The 22408-nt window shown below is 44.7% G+C and overlaps 1 protein-coding gene across 1 annotated transcript in view; it reads right to left on the bottom strand.

The window, feature by feature from the left end:
* The window catches only part of SRBD1 (S1 RNA binding domain 1), a 2028107-nt gene that overhangs the window by 1819115 nt on the left and 186584 nt on the right, over positions 1–22408 (bottom strand). The window contains exon 4 of the mRNA XM_044059932.1: positions 32–478. Coding sequence (XP_043915867.1) covers positions 32–478 — 447 coding nt within the window. The remainder of the gene's footprint in view (positions 1–31; positions 479–22408) is intronic.

Here is a 22408-nt window from a genome sequence, read left to right as displayed (position 1 = left end):
TGCTGATGATCATTATAACTGATTACAGTACCTGCGTAATATCCCAGTTCATTTGAGCATCTCCAAGGATTTTTGAACGATTTACAAAAGGTCGTACTGGCTTTCCATCAGGGTATTCAGAGGTTTTTATCTTCTTTAAAGGAGGTTCACATGTGAAATCACTACCCATTTCTTCTTTTATGACTGCAACTCCAAACTGCTGAAAATTTAAGGAAGGCTGCTGAAGACTTGAACAAGGCAGATCACTGCACATAAAGCTCTCTGTTTCTGCTTTTATGTTCGTTTCTGTTTTTATGGCATTATTACATTTTTTTCCACTCGTGTTTTTTCTTGGTTTGGCCACCTTTGGACTTGATTTTTCTCGTTTAATTTTTGGTGCAGATTTTATAACTTCTCGTTTAACTTTGGGTGCACGTTTCACATCTTTCGTTGATTCTTCTGTGCAAACAGAATCTTCCATGCCAACCATGTCTGTCAGCTATGTAGCATAGCAAAAAAAAAAAACATTAAATCAGACATCACCTTTCAATCTCAAAGACAATACCATTTCCGTTACTGCAACAAGCAAGAAAAGATGAAAAGGCGATAAACAATATATAGTTACTTGCCATTGCAAAGACAGTTTCACATTATCTAATATTAAAATTATATCACATATTACATGAATACAGAAATGATGAGGAATGTTTTGAGCAGCAACTGAAAAGCACTGTTGTGTTAGGAATAATTTTAAATTTTCAGATAGGACCACTGCTGCAGTACCAATTACTTCTTGGAACTTCTACCATAGTTAAGGCCTGACTTCTAGAACTCTGCACCCTTCACCCCCCTGGACAGGTGGACACTCTCTCACCTGGGCATCAGCACATCGGAAGTATCATGACTACCTGCTTTTCTAAAACATAACCAAGATTCCCTTATGGTAAAGGCTGAAGGCACTTTCTTAGAAGGCCTTGTTTGAAGCATTGTTTTTACAGGTAAGATGGAATGGAATGGAGATTCGCAGGGCAGGTATGCTGAATTGGTGGAAAAAGAATTAGCAGCATCATAGGCACACTTTAAAATATGCTCAGTCAGATGAAAAACAGCTGTCACATTAGCATTCAATGAATTTTTACCTCAGAAGTAGTAGGGTTAGCCATTAACTTCTGCATATTCTCAAAGGATAACAACAAAAACTTTAGCATACAAGTTTCAAAGTTTAAAATTCTGAAATTAAAGTAAAGTACTGAAAGATTTATTTATTTATATTTGTTGACTGGGAGTGTCCGACTGGACATAGGTCCATTTTCAGCGGAGGCCCAGGGAGAAAAGCTCCACAGTTAAAATAGACAGTAGCTACATTGGATTACATAGCGATTAACAATTTACATAGCAATTACTTACAACATATTTACAGATGAAGAACATAGTACATCAGTAGACAACTAGATTCTTTATCTGTGAAGTACATAACAGACATTAACAAAAGGTTAAAATAAGAAGTTCCTGCTGTATAAGTACTAGGCTTATGAGCATCTGAGCTTGCTATAATCAAGGTAGTTAGTGGAGTAGAAAGAAAGGTAGTGGTTGGATGGGGTGGGTGATATTAGAGTGGGAGTTGCAAGGGCATAGCCAGCATGTTTTTAGGTGCACTTTTAGTAAAGTTTTGAAGTGGGTGCATGATGGTATGGAGGTAATTGTGGGTGGGAGGGAGTTCCATAATTTGGCTATGGTGCAAGAGAATAGTGCTTCACCAGCAGAGTTATTGGCTTTAGTGATCTGCAAGTGATTTTTGTTGCTGGATCTTAGTGGTCTGGTGGTGCGATAGGGTTGGAGTAGATTCTGGAGGGATGGGACATTTAGTGGATGGTTTACTAGTTTGTGGGCGAGTGAGAGTTGATACCATTGAAGGAGGTGAGGGAGTTCAAGCCAGCCCAGTTCAGCAAGTGAGAGACAGTAGTGACTACGGTAGGATGCCCCTGTGGCGAATTTGGCAATTATGTTGTAGCAGGTCTCTAGCTTGTTTAGATCACATTGCCTTAGGTTGGTATATATTGGAGAGGCATAAAGTAGGGTGGAGATAAGGTGGGAATTTGCTATTGAAATCTTTGCTGCTTTGGTGAGAAGATGCTTATTTCTGTATAACGCTCCTAGTTTTTTGTGGACTTTTTTTATGGTCATGGATATGTGAATGTCAAATTTTAGTTTATTGTTTATTTCCACTCCTAGCAATTTGGTGTGTTCAGTTGGGTATATAGTGGTGTTGCCTTTTGCTGTGATGTTCAAGTGAGAGTTGTTTTGAGTATGTTTGGTGGGTTGGAAGATGAGTAGTTTAGTTTTGTTTGGGTTGAGTATTAATTGGGCATTGGATAACCAAGTTTCAACAGAGGAAAAGGCTTCCTGTGTGACTTTTTGCAGTTTGGGTAGGGACTGGGCTGAGCAGATGATGGTCGAGTCATCTGCGTATTGTATGAGTGTGCCATGTGTGGTGGCAGAGGCTAGATTATTTGTGAAAACAGAGAAGAGTAGGGGTCCAAGGATGGATCCTTGGGGAACCCCTATGGAGACAGGTAGTTGGGGAGATATGTCATTCTGCCATAAAACGACTGTTGGCGGTCAGACAGGTAACTCTGAAACCAGTTGGTGACTGATTGTGAGAAGGATAGGTTATTGAGGACAGAGATAAGTTGTTTGTGTGGGACCATGTCAAATGCTTTAGATAGGTCTAGGAAAGTAGCAGAGGAGAGATAGCCATTGTTTTTATGCTGAAGGATAGTGTTAGTAAAGGAGAGTAAGGCAGTGGTGGTGCTATGGTTTGGTCGGAAACCATGCTAAGTATTGGAAAGGAGGTTGTTAGTAAGGAGGTAGTCTGAGACCTGAGAGTGTATGCATCTCTCTAGTATTTTGGAGAGTGGAGAGAGAATAGCTATGGGGTGGTAATTGGTTAGTTCTGTGGTGGGTCCGCCTTTGTGGAGGGGAATTATATGTGATACTTTCCATAGTGTGGGAACATAACTTTCTGACAGAGATCGGTTAATCAAGATGGATACTGGGTAGGCCAGAGCATCAGCTGCGATTTGTAGGTATTCACTTGGGAGGTTGTCTGCTGCTAATTTGGTGGGTTTAAGTTTAGTTAAGAGTTTTTTATGTTGGAGGTAGGTACAGGAGAAAAAGAGAAGGCAGTGGGGAGATTAGTAGTTGAAGGTGTGGGTTGGAGGGGAGGGGGTTGTGTTGTTTAGCTAGTGGTAGTATGGTTTGTGTGAAGTGTGTGTTGAATGAGGTAGCAATATTTTCTGAGGAGTGAGGGATGTTAGGAGGAGGGGTACTGACTTTACCTGAGTGGAGGATGGAGTTTATGGAGGACCAGAATTGTTTGGGGCTGTGTTCGGAGGAGTCTAGGGCAGACTGGTAGTATTGGAATTTGTCCTGTTTTATTAGCTTTTTGACTCTATTGTGTAGTTCTAGGAATTCCTGTCTAGTTGAGGGGGTCTTGGTTTTGCGCCAGTGCTCCCAGGCTTTATCCCTGTTTTTCATTTCTGACTTAGTGGTTTTCTGTAGCCATGGGGAGGGTTGTGCTTTGATTCTGTAAAGTGTTATGGGGGCATGGTAATTAAGGATGCTCAGGAAGGTATTATTAAAAAATTCAACTCCGTCATCAAGACTGAGATACTTTAAAGGATTCCAGTTACATTCTTTGAGGGATGAGATGAATGTGAGTGGGTTAAAGTTTATTTTTTTACGTATCTGATGGTAGACGACAGGTTTAGCTTGGTATAGGTATTTTTCAGTAGGAATGTTGGGGAGTGATCACTGAGGCTATCTGATAAGCAGCCTGTTATATATGACTGGGGGCTCTTACTGACTAGTATCCAATCCAGGGTAGTGTGCTTGCTGGAGTTTTTATTTATCCTGGTTTGCGACTGGACTAGTTGGGTGAAGCCATGAAGGTTTACATGATGGGTTGGATGGTTGCCAGAACAGGATTGCCAGTCAATATTGAAATCACCTAAAATGATAGTTTCTTGGGGGAGATGGTGGGTAGACCAGCTGAGGAGGTTTTCTAGTGGAGGGATGTTTTGGCCAGGTGGGAAGTAGCATCCAATTATGTTGATGGTTTTGTTTTGGTTTATTTTGTAGTTGGTATATATTATTTCTTCATTGCCTATTTGTGGAGCTGATGATTTTAAGATCTGGATGTTTAGATGCTGTTTAAAGATTATAGCTACACCGCCTCCTTTCTTGTTTAGCCGGTCTATTCTTAGTATGCCATAACGTGTAGGGAGTATTTGTTCACTGGTAATGTGAGGTTTTAGCCAGGTTTCTGTCAGGATGACTATATCTGGGGAGTACAAGTCTATGGTGGCATGGAGTTCATGGACTTTGTTGGATATACTTCTAATATTTAGGCTTAGTAGAAGAAAGTCATTTGGCTTTCTATTGTCTGTAATATGGGAGAAGTTGTGGTTTCTATTCTGATTATGAGGATTGGGGTTGGAGACGGTAGGGCCAGGGTTGGGGTGGATATCTCCACTTAGGGCTAGTTTTGATATGCATGAGGTTATTAGTTTTCTCAGTTTTTGAATGTGTTTGTTTATAAGGGAAACTTTATGATTGTGCTCTTTGGGTATTAGGTATGGTGGGAGGGTTACTATGTTAAGTTGTAGGGATGCTTTATGTTTGAGTAATATACTTGGTAGAATATGTAGAGGGTGCATAGGGATGGTTCTCGAGTTGGTGGGAGGGGAGTTGAGTGAGGGTGAGACATGAGTGATGGTGTGAGTAGTAGTACCGTGGTAGTGGTTGAGTGCAGGAATGATAGAGCTTTGGTAGGATGTAAGATATGCAAGGAGAGTGCATGAAGTGAGCATAGGTAAGGTATGCTTGTACATGTTAGTTGAGGAGGTGTGATAGTAGTGGGAAGATGGAGGAGGTAGTGTTGGGTTAGTGCTGTGGTTGGCTACTGGAAAGATGGGAGGGGTTTGTGAGTGTAATAAAGGTGGGACCACTGGGGGCGGGAGAGAATAGGGGGCAGGGTGGGGAATACATTTTTCCCCAATTTATCCACTGCTTTCCCATCCTTGTCAGGCAAAATGGGGTTAGTAATCACAATCTGTTTAACAGAATCAGATCTGGAATGACAAATAACTGCTGGATCAGCTTTAGGATTAGAAATAGGTACTTGGGCAGGAGACTATCCCATCAGAGTAAGGTAGAAACAATGGGAAAACATTTTCTAAGGCAGGGAAGACAGGAGGGACAGCCGTAGCTTTTGACATCTCTAACTGTAATAGCTCCTAATATATTTTTTGAGCTACAGAACTTCATACTGGTCCCAGTGAAAAACCACCTTCATCTTAGATAGACTAACAGAAAAAGAAATCTCTTCAGCAGAGTTAGGAAATACCTTCCTCCAAATCAGAATATTCTGATTAATAAGAATTTCCTAAACTACAACCATCCCCATGCAGTGTACATTCTTCTGACTGATATGCCCTGCCAGAAGGGGGAATGGATTTGTTTCCCTTTCCTTACCTGAAGAATGAGAGGGCAAAGAAAAAGCATTAATAAGTTCCTTGGCAAATCCCAGTAAATTATCCCTATCTACAGAATGCTGAAAGTTTTTATCACTAGCCACACTCACCCTCATAGTAGGCACAATGGTCCTCTCCCCTATTCTAACCAAGTGCAGACCTTTCACTTGACTCTTCCCCTGACACTGGCAAAAATTTTACTCCCCTGCTCACCAAGGGCATCCCTACAACCAGAGTATGTGGCCATTACCCAGTTTTGCTGACTAAAAAAGCTACACCAAGAGGACTAGGGAGAAAAAGATGGGCAGTCTTAGGAACAAGTGGCCATAGTAGTCACCTGTAGCAGCAGATGAGACAGAATACGAGCTGACCTGACACCAAAAGACCCTTTTACAACAGTCTTCTTTTTGTGTTCAGGGAAAAGGACTACCACAAAGACTGGAGGTTGCTTCATTAGCACACCAAAGACATGTCAAAAGTGGGGAAAAACATCAGGATGAGTCAGTAAAGTGCACAGCAAAGAACAGGTGGCACTGATGTAAGTAGACCACTCAGTTCCCCACAAGCACGTTATCCTGCACAAAACACACACAACTTACAAATCCAAGTAAAATTTGAGTCAAAAGAAAAACCTTTCTTCACAAAAGGTTCACACAAGCATACAAAAGTTCCTTAAAAATTAATGACAGGCCCTAATTATTTCAGTTTCCTAGCTACACACATCATTTGGCAGAAAAAAAAAATTTCCTCAAAATCAAATATACCGAAAGGCTTTCCCAACTGGGAACTTATCTACCCAGCTCTGGAAGATCAGTAGCCAACAGAGATCTCCACGGAACCTGATGAAGTAGTGCTCTCTTTGGTAGCAAAAAAAGCTCAGAAGCGCAGAAGCTTTTAGTTCCAACTGTCGTGAAACGGATCTCTGCTCAAGCTCCTGACAGTTGGAGCACATGGAAGTGCCCTTAGCTTTGGAAAGCCAACCAGCTGCAGTGGGGTATAACCCATATAGCATGAGCTACTACTGCAACAGTGATCTATGATTGAACATTTATCATTACTACAACAGTAAACAATACAATGAACACCTACTGTTCCTGTAAAGTCCATTAAAGGATGTTAGTCAGTCCAGCCACTGAAAGGGCTGCTGCCCAAGCTCCAGGGATCCTACTTCTGGCCAGACCTTTGTTCATCCTGGCCCACGTAGGCAGAAGCTTTTAGAGTCAGCACCTTTTCTGACATTACAGGAGTCAGAGATTACATACTGCTACTTACTGCCATAGTAACACATTCAATGGCATATTCTCCATGTTTATTACAATATAAAAACAGGGTGAACAGCAGTAAAGTTCTTCATTCAACCTTCCCAAATCACTATCCAGTAAAAGCTCTTAGCAGACAATTCAAAGGGTACATGACTGTACAGGAATGTATAGTTTTATAAGAATTTACCTTTACTTACTTATTTATGTATGCATGTATATTTAACAGGGAAGGATACTGGTTCAAACTAACCAAATTCAGGAAAAGATCATTTTTTTTTTTGTTCGTTTGTTTTTTTTTACAGACAAGCAATCATGCATGGCATACATAAGTAGATGGAAGCATATGTAAATACAAAATTTAAACAATTCCAGATAAATGGTTATTACAAGAAAGACTACACACACAGGACTTGTTACACATATGTTAGGACTGAACTAAAGGGTTTTCTTGAAACTTCAGTGTGTAAAATGTCACCCCAGTTTCCAGTAAAGCTCATATGCAGCAGTAAGAATTGTTGTCCCATTCTTTAACTAGGGGAGATTTATACTTTTACTAAATAGCTCTAATTGTGGTGCTGCGGTAGCGTTATCACCTCACAGTAAGATGTTGTCCTGTTCGACTCTCAGCTAGAGCGTTTTCTGTGTGAAGACATGCGTGAATGGGCGTATCTTCGTTGAAGCTTGTGCGTCAGGGCCGGCAACTCGGTACGTAAAAATCTACTGCCAATCATTAGCGGACCGGAGTTCCGCTGTGGCGACCCCTAACTGGGAAAAGCCGAAAGACACAACAAAGTACAGATGTGTACACTTACCATAAATGTAGATGTTCGAGTGTCTTCACTGTTGCAGTCATCACTGTAGGGTTCTTCCTGCCGGCAGGCAGACCTCGGTCGGCCAGAATCCCAAAGTCTGGGTCTGGCGTCGGCTGTGCAGTCATCCTCCCTGACGTCAGAGTGCCAGGGGTACAAAGCTCCCAGCCGACGCCATGTTCTCCAGTTTTTCTTGCCCCAGATGTCAGGTGCCCAAAAGTAAAGGCTAAAAGTAAGATACAACAAACCCCATACCCTGTAGCAAATACACCTCAGAAGAAGGGTGAAGCAGGGAACCACACTAATGAAAGAATAAGAGGGGACAGGGGGGTGGGTAACCCAGACTGCAACAGTGAAGACACTCGAGCATCTACATTTATGGTAAGTGTACACAACTGTACTATGTTCATCGTGTTTCACTGTTGCAGTCATCACTGTAGGGTTGAATCCCAAAGCTGAGATAAAGGGTGGAGGTTATTGAGTAGAAGGGGCGGCTAGAAGGCCTTGCAAGACTGCAGAAGCAAAGCCTGCCCTGGATTTAGAATAAAGAGGTAGATTATAGTGCTTAGAGAAAGTATGCACTGAACTCCAAGTTGCAGCTTCCAAAATATCTTTGGTAGGTACTCCCCTGAGAAAAGCAGCAGAAGTAGCAGCAGCTCTGGTGGAGTGAGTCCTAATTTTACCTGGGATTTGTTTTCCATGATGAGAGTAACAAAATCTGATTCCATGAGCAATCAATTTAGAAATGGTCTGTTTTGAAATAGCCTTGCCTTGGGAATTTGCTGCATAAGAAACAAACAGTTGTTCTGTTTTTCTGATATCCTTGGTTCTGTCCAGGTAAAAACTAAGCTGCCTGTGCACGTCCAAAGAATGCAAGATCATCTCCCCCTTATTTTGTGGATTGGAGAAAAAAGTTGTCAGGTGAATACTTTGGTTTAAAGCCACTTTAGAAACCACTTTATGCATGAAGGTAGGGTTAGTCCTTAATGAAACCCTGTCTTGATGAAAAATAATGTAAGGTTCCACAGCCATGAGTGCTTGTAACTCCGAGACTCTCCTGGCTGAAGTCAAAGCCAGAAGGATAGCGGTCTTCCATGATAAATACTTTATATCAGACGTGGCAGCAGGCTCAAAAGGAGGCAGAGTAAGTTTTTCCAGAACATAGTTGAGGTCCCAAGCAGGTATGGGTGGTGGTCCTAGGGGGCCTTAAATTCTTTGCTCCTCTGAGATATTGTTTCAGAAGTGGATGTGAAAAAATTGGAGGATCTGTATTGTAATGTGCAGAGATAGCGGAGGCATGTATTTTTATGGAGGAAAAGGATAAACCCTTATGTAACATGTCTGTCAGGTAATGTAAAATCAATGGAATATTTGGAATGAGAGGATCTGAGTCCTGAGCATACATCCAGGTGCAAAATCTCTTCCATTTACCTTCATAAGATTTTCTAGTGCTAGGCCGTCTGGCTTCTAAGATAACATCCATGACCTGTTTGGAAAGGGTAGGATTAATCATAGACCCTGAATACGCCAGGCTGCCAGGCTGAGAGTTTTGATATGAGAGTGCAGAACCTGGCCCTGGTGTTGGGACAAAAGATTTGGAATCTGAGGTAGAATCCAAGGAGGCTCCTGGGATAGATTCATCAGTGTTGAGTACCAAAATTGTCGAGGCCAATTTGGGGCCAGTAAAATCATCTTGGGTTTGTCCTGTTTTATCTTTAATAACACCCGTGGAAGAAGAGGTAGAGGAGGAAAGGCATACCCCGAGAGGTTCCTCCAACTGAATGAAAGAGCATCCACTTTCCATGCTAGTTTGTGATATGTCCTTGTGCAAAAATCTGGGCAGCCCAAGGCTTCTGTAATCATCTTGAATATTTGGGTGCCTAGCATCCATTCGTGTGGGTCTGACAGGTTCCTGCTCAGGCTGTCTGCCAGAGTATTTTGTTTCCCTGGCAGGAACTGAGCTTGAAGGTCCACTTTGCAAGCTAGTGCTGTGTTCCATAGAGCCATGGCTAGTCTGCAAAGGGGGTAGGAGTGTGAACCCCCTTGCTTGTTTATGTACCACATAACTGTGGTGTTGTCTGTCCGTATCAGTAGTTGCCCTGGCTGTAGAAGATCCCTGAAAGCCAAGAGGGCATTCTGCACAGCTAACATCTCTTTTAAATTGATATGTAGATGCTTCTGATCCTCTGTCCAAAAACCTTGCAGGCCTTTCCCCTGCAAGTGGGCTCCCCATGCGTAATCCGAGACGTCCGTGGTTAACGCTTGGTAGGCTGGAGGTAGACTGAAGGCTTTCCCTTTGTTTTGAAGACATGCCATGGCCCACCAATGGAATTCCTTTTGCAGGCAAGGCAAGACAGCAATCTCTGTGTCTAGACTGTGACAATGCTGGGACCATACGCTTTTTAGGTACCATTGTATCTTTCTCATATGCAGTCTTGCATATGGTACGAGAAGGATGCAGGAGGCCATGTAACCCAAAGCCTGCAGGAATTTCCTTGCAGTTAGCTGAGACATTAACGCCAGGGTTTTGAAAGTTGAAGCCAGCTGTTGTTGTTTTTCGGATGTCAGGAATGCCATCTGGGTTGTTGTGTTTAAAAGAGCACCCAGGAAAGTTATCTGTTGTGTGGGTGTCAAATGTGACTTTATGTTCACAGTGAATCCCAGGTACTTGAGTAGATTTTGAACAAATTCCAGGTGCTGGAGTAAGACATCCTTGCTGTCTGCTTGAATACGGCAGTCATCCAGATAAGGGTAAATTTGAATTCCCTTGAGTCTGCAATAAGCTACTACTGGTGCCAGGCACTTGGTGAAGACCCTGGGTGCAGTAGACAAGCCAAAGGGCAGCGCAGAGAATTGGTAATGTTTCGAGCCTGCCATGAACCTGAGGTATCTTCTGCACTCCTGTCTGATAGGAATGTGTAGGTAAGCCTCCTTTAAATCCAATGTCACCATCCATGCATTTTTGCTCAACATTGGCAGGAGCTGCTGCAGAGTAAGCATCTTGAACTTTGGGATCTCCAGGAAAGTATTTAAGACTGACAGATCCAGGATGGGTCTCCAAGAATTTTGTTTTCTGGGAACTAGAAAGAGTCTTGAGTAGAAACCTTACCCTGTCTCTGATTGTGGAACCAGTTCTATGGCCCTCATAGCCATGAGGGATCCCACCTGGTTTAATGCCTCTGCCCATTGGTTTTTTTGAAGGTCTGGCCATCCGTTTAGCGCTGGCAAGGTATGAAAGTGGAATTTGTAACCTCTTGAAACTACATCCAGAACCCACTTGTCTTGGGTTATGTAAGTCCAATTTCGGTGAAAAAGAGAGAGTTTTCCTCCTAGAGGGGCTTCCAGGAGAGAGGTTCCTAGAGCCATGCAGGGGGAGTCATTGAGCCTGTTTCCTATACGATTGAGGTCTGTCCTCTCCACCCCTGGGGGTGGAAGCACTCCACTGTCTAGGTCTATAAGAATTCTGTTCTTGGGCCCTTCCTCTGGGGCGCCTATATCTACCCCTCTGAGGCCTGTCCGAGCTGGGAAAGGACCAATTTTTAGTTGGCCAATTTCTGCTAAATCTTGGGGGCGGAACTTGTAAGAAATCCTTAACCGTTTGCATGGATTTTGCCTTATCCTCCATTTTCTTTATCACCTCTTCAGCCTTAGACCCAAACAAAACATTATGTTGAACAGGAGCATCCAGTAACTTTGCTTTCACTTGATCAGGCAAATTTTGTTCCTTTAACCAAGCATGCCTTCTAATGTCCGTGCCAGTGGCAGCCGCCCTGCAAGAGGCCTCCAAAGCATCAAAACCACAGTGTAAGGTACGTTTCCCCACCTGCTCAGTAGCATGCATCAAATCATGTAATTCCTTATTATCTGCACATGCAGAAATGGTACCTAGCTTTTGTTTCATAACAGACAGAAGAAATTGCTGATATTTTAGCATATGAAATTGACAATTTAAAGCCCTAATGGATAAAGTAGCAGAAGTGTACACTTTTTTGCCCCATCTCTCCAAAGCTCTAGAATCCTTATCTGACGGAATAGGGTTCTTAGCAGTGGTGGCCTTAACACCCTTAGGACCCTGAGAAATGGTTTCTGGATCAGCAGTAGGAATTTTATAAAGAAACTGGTGGGAGTCAGGGACTCTGTAATATCTATCAGGCTTTGCAGGGGCTGGAGGAAAGGAGTCAGGAGTTAAATTATCCTCAGAAAAGACATCATCCACAATATCCAAAATAGGAGGAATTGCCAGGGGTCTGTGTTGGGGAAGAAGGAAATCCCTAAGCCTTCTCTTAGATTCAGAGTACTCCTGTCCTTCCCAGTGAAGATGTTCCCTCATGTCATGTAAAGTTTCGCCAAAAGAAAAATCCTCTGGGGGAGAAGCTGAAGGAATGGATTCCTTAGCATCAGAATCCTCATAAGGAGGGAAAGTATAATCCTGTTCAGAGGAAGACACTGAAGAGATAGATGCCTGATCAGAGGGTTCATAGTCCAAATTCTTGTCTTGGCCTTTTGTCTGGAGGGGGATGTGAACCCCTAATCATAGTTAGTAAGTCCTCCGCCATTTTAAGCATTTGTTTTTGAGATTTAGGTCCCGGATCAGAAGAGGCCTGGGCTTGAGTCTTCGTTTTAGAAGGAGTCTTTGCCTTTGCCTTTATCTGAAGCTGCATAGGCCTGAAAACCCCCTCAGAAGCCGGTACCTGCACAGCGGCTCCGGACCCATCCGAGGGAGCATTATCCGAAGGCCCTGCACCTGGAGTACTCAAAGACCTAGTTGGCTCCTCATGGGAGTCCGTTTCGGCAAGCGGTTCTGTTATAGCCGACAACAGGGGCTGCGAAAGTGCCTCACTGATGACGGCTGAACCTGCAGCTGGCTCTGCTTGTAAACGGTCGTCTGATTTGGACCTTGGAGGCCTGTCCTTATCCTTGCGCCTTTTGTGAACTCCGGTAGTTGGAAGCGTGTCCGACGACATATTGTAATTAAATCGCCTGCCAAAGTAATGAAAAGCAAAATCGCATCTCCGCTTAATAGTACGTTGATTAAATCTAGCACAAAACAGACAACTAGCTACGTCGTGGTCAGGGCCTAGACAAGGAATACAGTAAGAGTGGAAATCCTTATGAGGTATTTGCTTCCCACATGAAATACAATTATTACCTTTTTCTGACATCGGACTGGAGCAAGAAAAAAGTTTCCCCAACGGGGTACTTAGCTTTGAGAAGAAGAAGAAAGTCTTCGGAATGAAGCACCAAAAATATCAGGAGTCAGCCGACCGGCACTTGCGAACTGCTTCCACCGCATGGCAAGAAAGACTGGAGAACATGGCGTCGGCTGGGAACTTTGTACCCCTGGTGCTCTGACATCAGGAAGGATGACTGCACAGCCGACGCCAGACCCAGACTTTGGGATTCTGGCCAACCGAGGGCTGCCTGCCGGCAGGAAGAACCCTACAGTGATGACTGCAACAGTGAAACACGATGAACATCTAAATAGCTCTAATTGTCAGTTATTAATTCAGTTCTCTCTCAAAAAAAGCTCAAAACAAATTAGAAGTTATGTACCTACCATAACGTTCCATGTTAGTTGTCTTCTCTCGCCTTCTTTCTTGCTGGATGGGTTCGGAGCCGATCCTCGGCTCCGACTCGGCACTTGGTTTAGCTCGAGAACTCCTTTTACCAGCTCGAGGCAACCCTATATCCCATGATGCAAGGCGGAACTACCTCAGATCTCGTTTGGCAGCTAACTAACCTTGCTAAAGACTATCCTAACAGAAAACAGGAACAATGGTTCCTAAAAGAAATCCTCCTAACAACGTACCGGAGGAAACAAACTAACAGGAACTCTTCAAGATCTGTCCAGCCCAGGGGGAAGGAGGGAGGGACGCAAGAAAGAAGGCGAGAGAAGACAACTAACATGGAACGTTATGGTAGGTACATAACGTCTAAATGTTAAGTTGTCAATCTCGCCTTCATTCTTGCTGGATGGGACCGCGTCCCTAGCACCTGTATCCCGGGTGGCTCAATGGAACAGACTCTTGAGAACTGTGGAACCAAAACTGGCCCTATCTCTAGAGGCCAAGTCCAACTTGTAATGAGAGACAAAGGTATGAGGTGTGGCCCAAGTAGCTGCTGCACAAATGGTATCAATGGGTAGTCTATCCTGAAAGGCTGCAGAAGTGGATAGACTCCTGGTTGAGTGTGCTTTTGGCTTAGAAGATAGCCGTTTGCCCCTGAGGGAGTACACATAGGAAATAGTGGAAGTCAACCATCTGGATAAGGTCACTTTAGATACTGGAAGACCTATCCTGTTTTCTGCATAGGAGACAAATAGTTGGTCCGATTTTCTGAATTGTTTAGTTCTATGCAAATAGTACCTGAGCTGACGATGGACATCCAAAAAATGCAGTTTTTGTTCAGCTCTGTCGGAATAGTTTGGGAAAAAGACTGGTAGATCTATAGATTGGTTAATGTTGGTTTGAGATACGACTTTGGGAAGAAAGGAAGGGTTAGTTCTTAATGATACCCTGTCCTTATGAAAACCAAATAAGGGAACGGATGCAGAGAGCTTGAATCTCGGAAACCCTTCTTGCAGAAGTGACAGCCAGTAAAAATATAGTTTTCCAGGTCAATAACTTCAAAGAACATGAAGCAGACGGTTCGAAGGGAGGTAGTATCAAGGATGCCAACATTAAGTTTAGATCCCATTGCGGAGGAGGATGCTTTATAGGTGGTTTTAGGAGGAAAACTCCTCTAAGAAAGGCCTTGCATAACCTATGAGACATAATGTTATTGTCATGCAGGCCAACATGATACTTAGAAATAGCAGCCAGTTGTACTTTGACTGTAGATGACGAGGATCCTGAATGAAAAACCTCCGCCAGGAAATCTAAAACCGAATGTACAGGAGCAGTAAAGGGGTCAATATTTCTGGAATTCGCCCAAATAGAAAAACGTCGCCACTTGCTAGCATAAACAGTCCTAGTGGACGACTTCAAGGAAGAGACTAAAATGTCTCTGAGTCCGAAATCATCGGTAGCCAGGCTAGGGTAGGAAGTGGAGCAACCAAGCAGTGAGGTTGAGAGAATGAATGGCCCGGTGCTGCTGACCCGATTGGTGGATCAAGAGATCCGGAACTGGGTCCAGATGCCAGGGCTGCACCAGAAGGTGACGATGCAGAGACGGAAACCAAATTTGTTGAGGCCAATATGGGGCAATGAGGATCAATTTGGCTCTCAAAACGGTGGCTTTCTGAATGACTTGTGGAATCAAGGGAAAAGGAGGAAAAGCGTACAGAAGTCCCCGGGGCCAATCCTGGGTTAGAGAGTCTCTCAGAGGTTGGCCTGGAATGGGAAAGAGAGTGAAGAAATCGGGGCACTTGTTGTTTTGAGGAGTAGCGAAAAGATCGCAACAAGGAGTGCCCCACTTCAGAAAAATCTGATCCACTACAGATTGATTGAGAGACCACTCGTGAGGCATCAGAATGGATCTGCTCAGCCTGTCCGCTAATAGGTTGGACCTGCCGGGGATGTGCGTTGCTATCAGAAACCGCTGAGAAGAGATCGCCCACTGCCAAAGTCTGAGAGCTTCTCGACATAACGGATAGGACCTGGTCCCGCCCTGCTTGTTGATGTACCAGACTACGGACATGTTGTCCGTCTGTACTGCAATAGTCCCGTGGGAAGAAAGTCGTTGAGGGCTTGCAACGTTAAAAGCACTGCTCTCATCTCCAGGACATTTATGTGCAGATGGTATTCTATGGGTTGCCATGTCCCGTGGACCATCCTGCCCTGATAATGCCCCCCCACCCGATCAGAGAGGCATCCGTAGTGACTGTGGCAACTGGAGGAGGGGGAATAAAGGGTCGGCCCTGATGAAGAAGAGGGGAAGATATCCACCAGTTCAGATGAGCTCGGCACGACTGTGTTACCAAGATTTCGTGCCTCATCGGGAGACTGTGGTACGACCACTGCGTGAATAGCATCCACTGCAGAAGACGCATGTGGAAGCGAGCCAGTGGTAGAAGAACAATGGCCGCAGCCATAAGACCTAGAACCTTCAGTATAAATCTGGCTTTGATCTTGTTGCTTTGCAAAAGAAGCCGAACAAATTTTTGGATGTCCAGAATTCTTTGATCTGTTAGTCTGGCTAACATTTTGGCGGTGTTTAACTCTGCGCCTATAAAGGTGATAGATTGGCAAGGCAGCAGAGAAGATTTTTCGAAGTTTACTGAAATTCCCAAACTCCTGCAAAGCTGTAGAGTGTAGTCTCTGGACTGAAGAAGCTGACACTTGGTTGTGACGGAGAGGAGCCAGTCGTCCAAATAGGGAAACACCTGGAATCCTCGACATCTCAGATGAGCTGTGACCACTGCCATGCATTTGGTAAACACTCTGGGGGCTGAAGTGAGGCCAAAGGGCAGGGCTCTGAATTGGTAATGACTGGTCCCTAGCGAAGCGGAGAAACCTTCTGGAGCGTCTGTGCATCTTTATGTGATAGTACGCATCCTGAAGGTCTATAGAGCACATCCAGTTGTCCTTGCCCAGAAAGGGCAGAATGGACTGAAGCGTGACCATCCGGAATCTTGCCTTCTTGACAAATCTGTTCAGATTGCTCAGGTCTAATATTGGTCTCCAATCTCCCGTCCTTTTGGGGACCAAAAAGAATCTGAGTAGACGCCGGATCCTACCTGGTCTGCTGGCACAGTCTGGACGGCTCTTTTTTCTAGGAGCTTTGAAACCTCCTGTTCTGCCAAATCCCTTTGACCGGGTGAGATGTCTGGAAGGGATTGAAGAGGTACGGGAAACCTTTCGAAGGGGATTTTGTAACCCTCGGATATAATCGACTGTACCCACATCTCTTGAGATAGGGATTGCCAGGCTACTGGGAACAGCGAAATCCTTCCCCCGACTGCCTCCAAGGGTGGACAGTCGGGCAACACCTCAGGGATGCTGAAAGGGCTTCTCAGGAAGAGACTCCCTGTTGCCCTGGTTCTGAGGACCCCCCCCTGCCTCTAGGGCGGTGTCTATTATTGTTACCCCCTCTGCCTCTGGGGGTAAACTGACCACGTGTGTCCGGTGTAGCTCCTTGGGCTTTACGGAACCACATCTTCCCCCCCTTCTGACCCTTGGGGTATGGTCTAGAAGGAGTGGAAAACTGGACTCCAACGGCAGAAAGAGTTTTACCGTCCTGCTCACACCTGGTCAAGGTATCCTTCACCTGAGGTCCGAACAAAGCCGAACCATCAAAGGGGGTATTAGTGAAGGACGCCTTAAAGGGGTCCGCAAAATGACAAAGCCGCATCTAGGCTTGGCGTCTAAGAGCAACTCCTGTGCCTGCGGCCCTGCTCGCTCCATCGGCCGCATAGGATATGAGCCGCATGGAGGAGTTAGATATGGAATTCAGGATAGCGAGCTGCGAGGCAATCTTTTCCTGAGCCCCAGCAGCAGAAGGATCCTGGACTACTTCTCCCAGTTCCTTGAGAACATCTCGTTGAAGCCTGGTGAAGTGACAAAGATAATTCAGCGAACGCATAGCAAAGGTCGCTGAAGAAAACATCCGCTTTCCATACCTGTCCATGGTCCTAGAGTCCTTATTAGGAGGATGGACAGGTACTGAAGGATCCGCCAATTCCTTCTTAGTGGCAGCCGCCACCACCATAGCATCCACCGGAACACCCTTGGAAAGGAACTGTTTGTCGAAGGGGCCGTAATGAATTTGGATGGTCTTCTGGGGACAGGTTCCACAGAATCTGGAGCGCCACGCCTTCTGAGCCACTACCTGCATGAGTGGGTCGAAGGCGGAGACACCCAGGAGGTGGAGGGACGGGATCCAAAAGCCTCCAGGTATACCGACTCATCCTCGGAGGGGTCAATGGAGGGCCAATTCCCCTCTGTTTGAGGAGCTCAAGGATGTCTGAAAAGAGACATCCTCAGAGGGGACCGTGGGGAACCCTCCGACTCATCTAAGTCGGTATCAGATGTAGTAGACTCAGGGAGTCTGTGTGTTTCCTCTTACGTCCTCTTCCGAGGGGTTCCCCTGCAGGATCAGGAGAAACCTCGGAAGAGGAGGAAATTCCCAGTGGGGAAACCTGGGGCGATGGATCCCTGGGCCTGTGAGCAAGAGGTTGGCAAGAGGCATCTGCAGGCACTGAAGAGGGAGGAGCTAGAGGGATGGACCGTTGACCAGGCTCAGAGGCCAGGACACTCCTCATCACCTCAAAGGCTCCTCTCCCCGGGAGGCCGGAACACACCCGCTCTGAAGAAACAGGAATGGCCGGCTCCAAAGAGAGAGAAGGCTCCGAGGCCGATGTCGGCGCCGAGCTTACCAAAGCCGAAGCCCCGAGAGGGAGAGCGGGGTCGGACAAGGGTCTGATGCCACTAGCCCCCTCGGAGCCGACAGTGGAAACCCGACGACCGGATCCCTCCAAGGAAGGTCTCAAGGAGGAGATCGGAGCCGAAGGATGTATCGGCTCCGGCATCGAAACAGTCGCTGTCCCGAGAAGCTCCGGCTCCGAACTGCGGTGTGGAGTCGGAGGAGGAAGTTCAAGGATTGGGGCTATAGCCGAAGTCTGTTGAGACGGGCTATGGAGCATTTGGGCCAGTGCCTGAGACTTCAACAGCCTGCTTACCACCCTCTCTAAATAGTGGTCAGACAGCCTGGAAGATCTCGAAGATCGGCTCCGATGGCTCCGCTCTGACAAAAGAGGAGACCCGGGCAGTGGATACTCAGTATAGAAGGGGACCGGGATCTCTTACGGTCGAAGCCATCGGCCGAAGTCCCTTGAACCCCAGATGGAGCCGAGGATATCTCGGCTCCGATGCTGGATAAAGTGTCGGCTCCAGCCGGAGCCGACAAGGCCACAGTAGTCAGGGTATCGGAGCCGGTCGGCGCCGAACCCACTACTCGAACAGCAGATGTATCGGCTCCAGGCGGAGCCGATGTCGGCTCCGACGGAGCCGGAGCCACCGGAGGAGGCTTGGACACTGTAGCCTGAGCCTTCGGTGGTTTAGAAGGTTTTCCTGACCCTAATTTAGGAGGAGAACCTTCTGGCTTAAGTAAGCCTCGGAGGATGAGTTTATTCCTCCTTTCCTGCAGGACTCTCTGGCTAAAAGCATGACATAAAGCACAGGAGTCCTGCAGGTGCAAAGGCCCCAGGCAATAAACACAAGAAGTGTGACCGTCTGTCAGAGACATTTTCTGACAGCACTGGTCACACTTCTTGAAGCCTGAGACCTTGCCTTCCTTTGACATCCTAGGAGGATGGAAACACAAACAATCCCAACAAACACACAAATTAATCCCTTACACAAACACACAGGAAGGGAATAACCAATGGGGAAGTAGGCCTGACTAAAAAACTTTAGACTAAAGATTATAAAAAAGTTTGAAAACAAGGGTATAAGGTGGGCTGTAACTAACTACAGACTAAACTGACACTAAAAGGGAAAAATAAACCCCTAACTACTCTTTTTCTTATTTTACAAAGAAAAACTTACCTCAGCTGGCAAAGGAGACCTCTTTCGCTAAGCGGCAAACGAGATCTGAGGTAGTTCTGCCTTGCATCATGGGATATAGGGTTGCCTCGAGCTGGTAAAAGGAGTTCTCGAGCTAAAGCAAGTGCCGAGTCGGAGCCGAGGATCGGCTCCGAAACCATCCAGCAAGAATGAAGGCGAGATTGACAACTTAACATTATGTAACAAGACAGAAAAGCTAAAGAAAAACAACATTAACAATAATGGATGAGTGTCAGGCTGCACTGACTGAAAACACACTGCCTCATAACTATTTCCTGCTGCAAGCTGATATGTCACTTTGCTACAATTAAAAAGAAAAAAAAGCAACTCCCCCAAGGCAAATGTGAGCAAAAATTACATGAAGTATGCTGGCTTAACCATGTGTTTCTAAAAAGTGACTCCCACACAGCAAATACAGGATATCACCAAGTCAAAATAAGGCATGAATTAGGGTGGCAAAAGAAGCTGTGACAAAAAAGTACAGCTGTACAAGTTCACTTGTCTAGAACAGCAGATGTTTGAATTCTTCATTGTTGCAGCAGCCTATGGATTGTATCCTGCCAAGAATACAACAACCAGACAGCTTCCAAAAGCTTTCATTACCTCTCACACACACATTCTGGCAGCATATAGGTGCAGGCCTTTCTGGAGAGAGCTACATAAACAGCCTGAGTGACTAAAAGTCTTCAGGACTTTCTTGCCCCTCAACAAAAAATGGAAAACTTGTCCTGAAGAAGGCAAGATAAACCAACACTGTATCCCAACAAAACTACACACAAGAAGGTAGACAGAAGGTGGATTTGGCTACTATAGCAGTGAAGAATTCAAACATTGTTATAGGCAAGTGTAACTTACACAACTGAACTATGCTCATTATTCTCACTGCAGCACTTAATAGGTAGACTACCACATCTTATCCAAGCTGGGAGGTGGAGGAAGGGTCCCTGAGCTCCTGAAGAACAGCCTTAGCAAAGCCTGCTTTGGACCTTGAAAAGCAATCCAGTTTGCAGTGCTTTCAAAAGTATTGACGGAGGACCAAGTTGCTGCCTCTAGAATGCTTCTAGACTACTTTCCAGTACGTCATCGTAGTAGCCAACGCTCAAGTAGAATGTGCTTTAATACTGCCTGGAACATACTTTCCATGTAACAGTAATAAAAACAACAGCAGAGGGCAAACACCTGCAAACAGTCTGTTTAGACACAGATTCACTTTCTTAGTCTCAGAACAGGAAACAAACAGCTTTCTAGCTTTCCAAAATGTCTTAGTTCTGTTAAGATAGTACCAGAGTTGCATTTGCAGTTCTAGAGTGTATAAATCTTTTCTCCCCTATTTTTTGGAGCTGGCTCGATAACAGGGTGATTGAAGACTTGATTCACCGTGAAGTCTGAAACAGCCTTAGAGGTTGTGTGCAGTGATTCTGCAAATGGAAAACCAGTTAGGCTGTTCCCACCACGAGAACTTGCAACTCAGATTTTCTTTTGCAGATGTCAAATGGGGAGGAGAAAGAGGAACAGTAAGAGGAAGAAGAATGAGGCATGTGGCAATCAGGATTAAAAGCCTGCAACAAACTTCTAACTAAGGTAATAACATAATTCTTAGCCACAAAAATCATCTCCTGGCTCTCACAATGGTTCACTTTCTATTTTGTTTCTCTAGGGACATCTCTGAATGAATACTGAAACGGAGAAAGAACATCATCTCGAACAAGTGGTCTCCTTCCCTGGTCACCTCAAGAAGACCATCCTGTACACTTAAAATGGATGGTTGTCACATGCATACATTGGACACTGGAACAACTTAAACATGTTTGACCCCCCCAAGCCTTAGGGGCCAGCAAAGTCCACATTAAATAGATTTGCGGTAACCAGTAAGTGGTCTAAGGAACCAATAACAACCATTGCAGAATCACCTCCCATCGTCTGAGGCACTGACAGGAATGGGCTTGTACTTTAACTGCTTTTTCTTTTTAGATACGCTGGAGAAATGAACAGCAGAAACAGGGTAAATATCTGTGGTGTAGCCAGGGAAAAAACATTATTGCTGGTATGTTGCAGTAGAAAGGATCACAACTCTTCTAAAATTTTACATTCTTCAACAAAACGGTTAAGCAAGCAGCACACAATCCACCTCTGTCAATTAAACGGAGTCAGTTTCTCTGTTAAATATTATCAGTAAAATCAATTAGTAGCTTGTCACAAAGTGTACATAAGCATTAAACCACAAACACACATTTTCTGTCTAAAACAGTTTTCAGAAAATAAAATATTTTAGACAAAAACTGTTTAAAATAAGCCTAAGTAGCTTGAACAGACACAGTGCAACTAGTAATTCCTAGATAGATAATATGGTCTGACCAATGTTATAAGAAGCTAGTATTCTTAAAGAGATGAAAATAGCTAAAAAAAAAACAAAAAAAAAAAAAACCCTCTCAACAATGGGATATAGTGTGGAAGAGTTCCCCAATGGGGTCTTAACTGTCTGGCAGGAAGCATCACGCTAACTGCTGACTCAGAAGAGTCTCAGAGATGCATCTGCACTAAGTGGCAAGAAAGTACTGACAGTTTTTAGTTACTATGAATTTTATTTAGCTTCCTCTGAAACAGGCTCAGCCTATAAGCAGCCGCAGTGTCAGTGTAGGAGGTGATGAAAGCTTTTGGAAGCTGATTGGTTGCTGTATCCTTGGCAGGATGTAAACCATGGGCTACTGCAGCAGTGAGAATGATGAACATTAAATGGTAGTGGAATGTATCCATACATACATTTCTGTACCTGGAGACCTTATCCAAGTTATTCTCTTTAGGTCCTTTTTACTACTAACACTAATGTGCAAAAGATAAGCTAACAAATCTTACAATGCAGTCACAAATTACAACCACTTAAAAGTGCTTGTGCTGCTGGTAACAAAGACAGTTGTGTTAGAAACGCACCATAACTGTATTTGTTAGAGCACATTCACTGTTGAAGTAATCACTTCTGATATTCCTGCCTGGAGGTGCCCAATGGTCAGTCCAACTTTCAGAGTTCTTCCTCCCCACTACTGACTTTAACTGACTTGCTCCAACTCTGACAGCAGGCATCAGTGACATAATAGGGGTGTCACAGGCTAAGTCAGAATAAGAAGGGTGGCTGGTGGGAGAAGAGAAGGAAAGTGAGGTGCTAATGTGAAATACCACTTTTAGGAATAATTTAACTGGTACCTGATAATACAAGGAAGCCAAAAGGTAGACTGAATGGATACGTTTTAGCTACATCATTCTAAGTCTTGTTCTGTAAACGTCTGACACACCTGAAAACCAGAAACAATTGGCTGAGTTAGGGT

This window comes from Protopterus annectens, chromosome 1.part0 (genome assembly GCF_019279795.1).
Source record: "Protopterus annectens isolate FY-2018-M chromosome 1.part0, PAN1.0, whole genome shotgun sequence".
Taxonomy (NCBI): Eukaryota; Metazoa; Chordata; order Ceratodontiformes; family Protopteridae; genus Protopterus; species Protopterus annectens.
The sequence above is the reverse complement of the archived record's forward strand: the minus strand, read 5'-3'. Positions and strand labels throughout refer to the sequence as shown.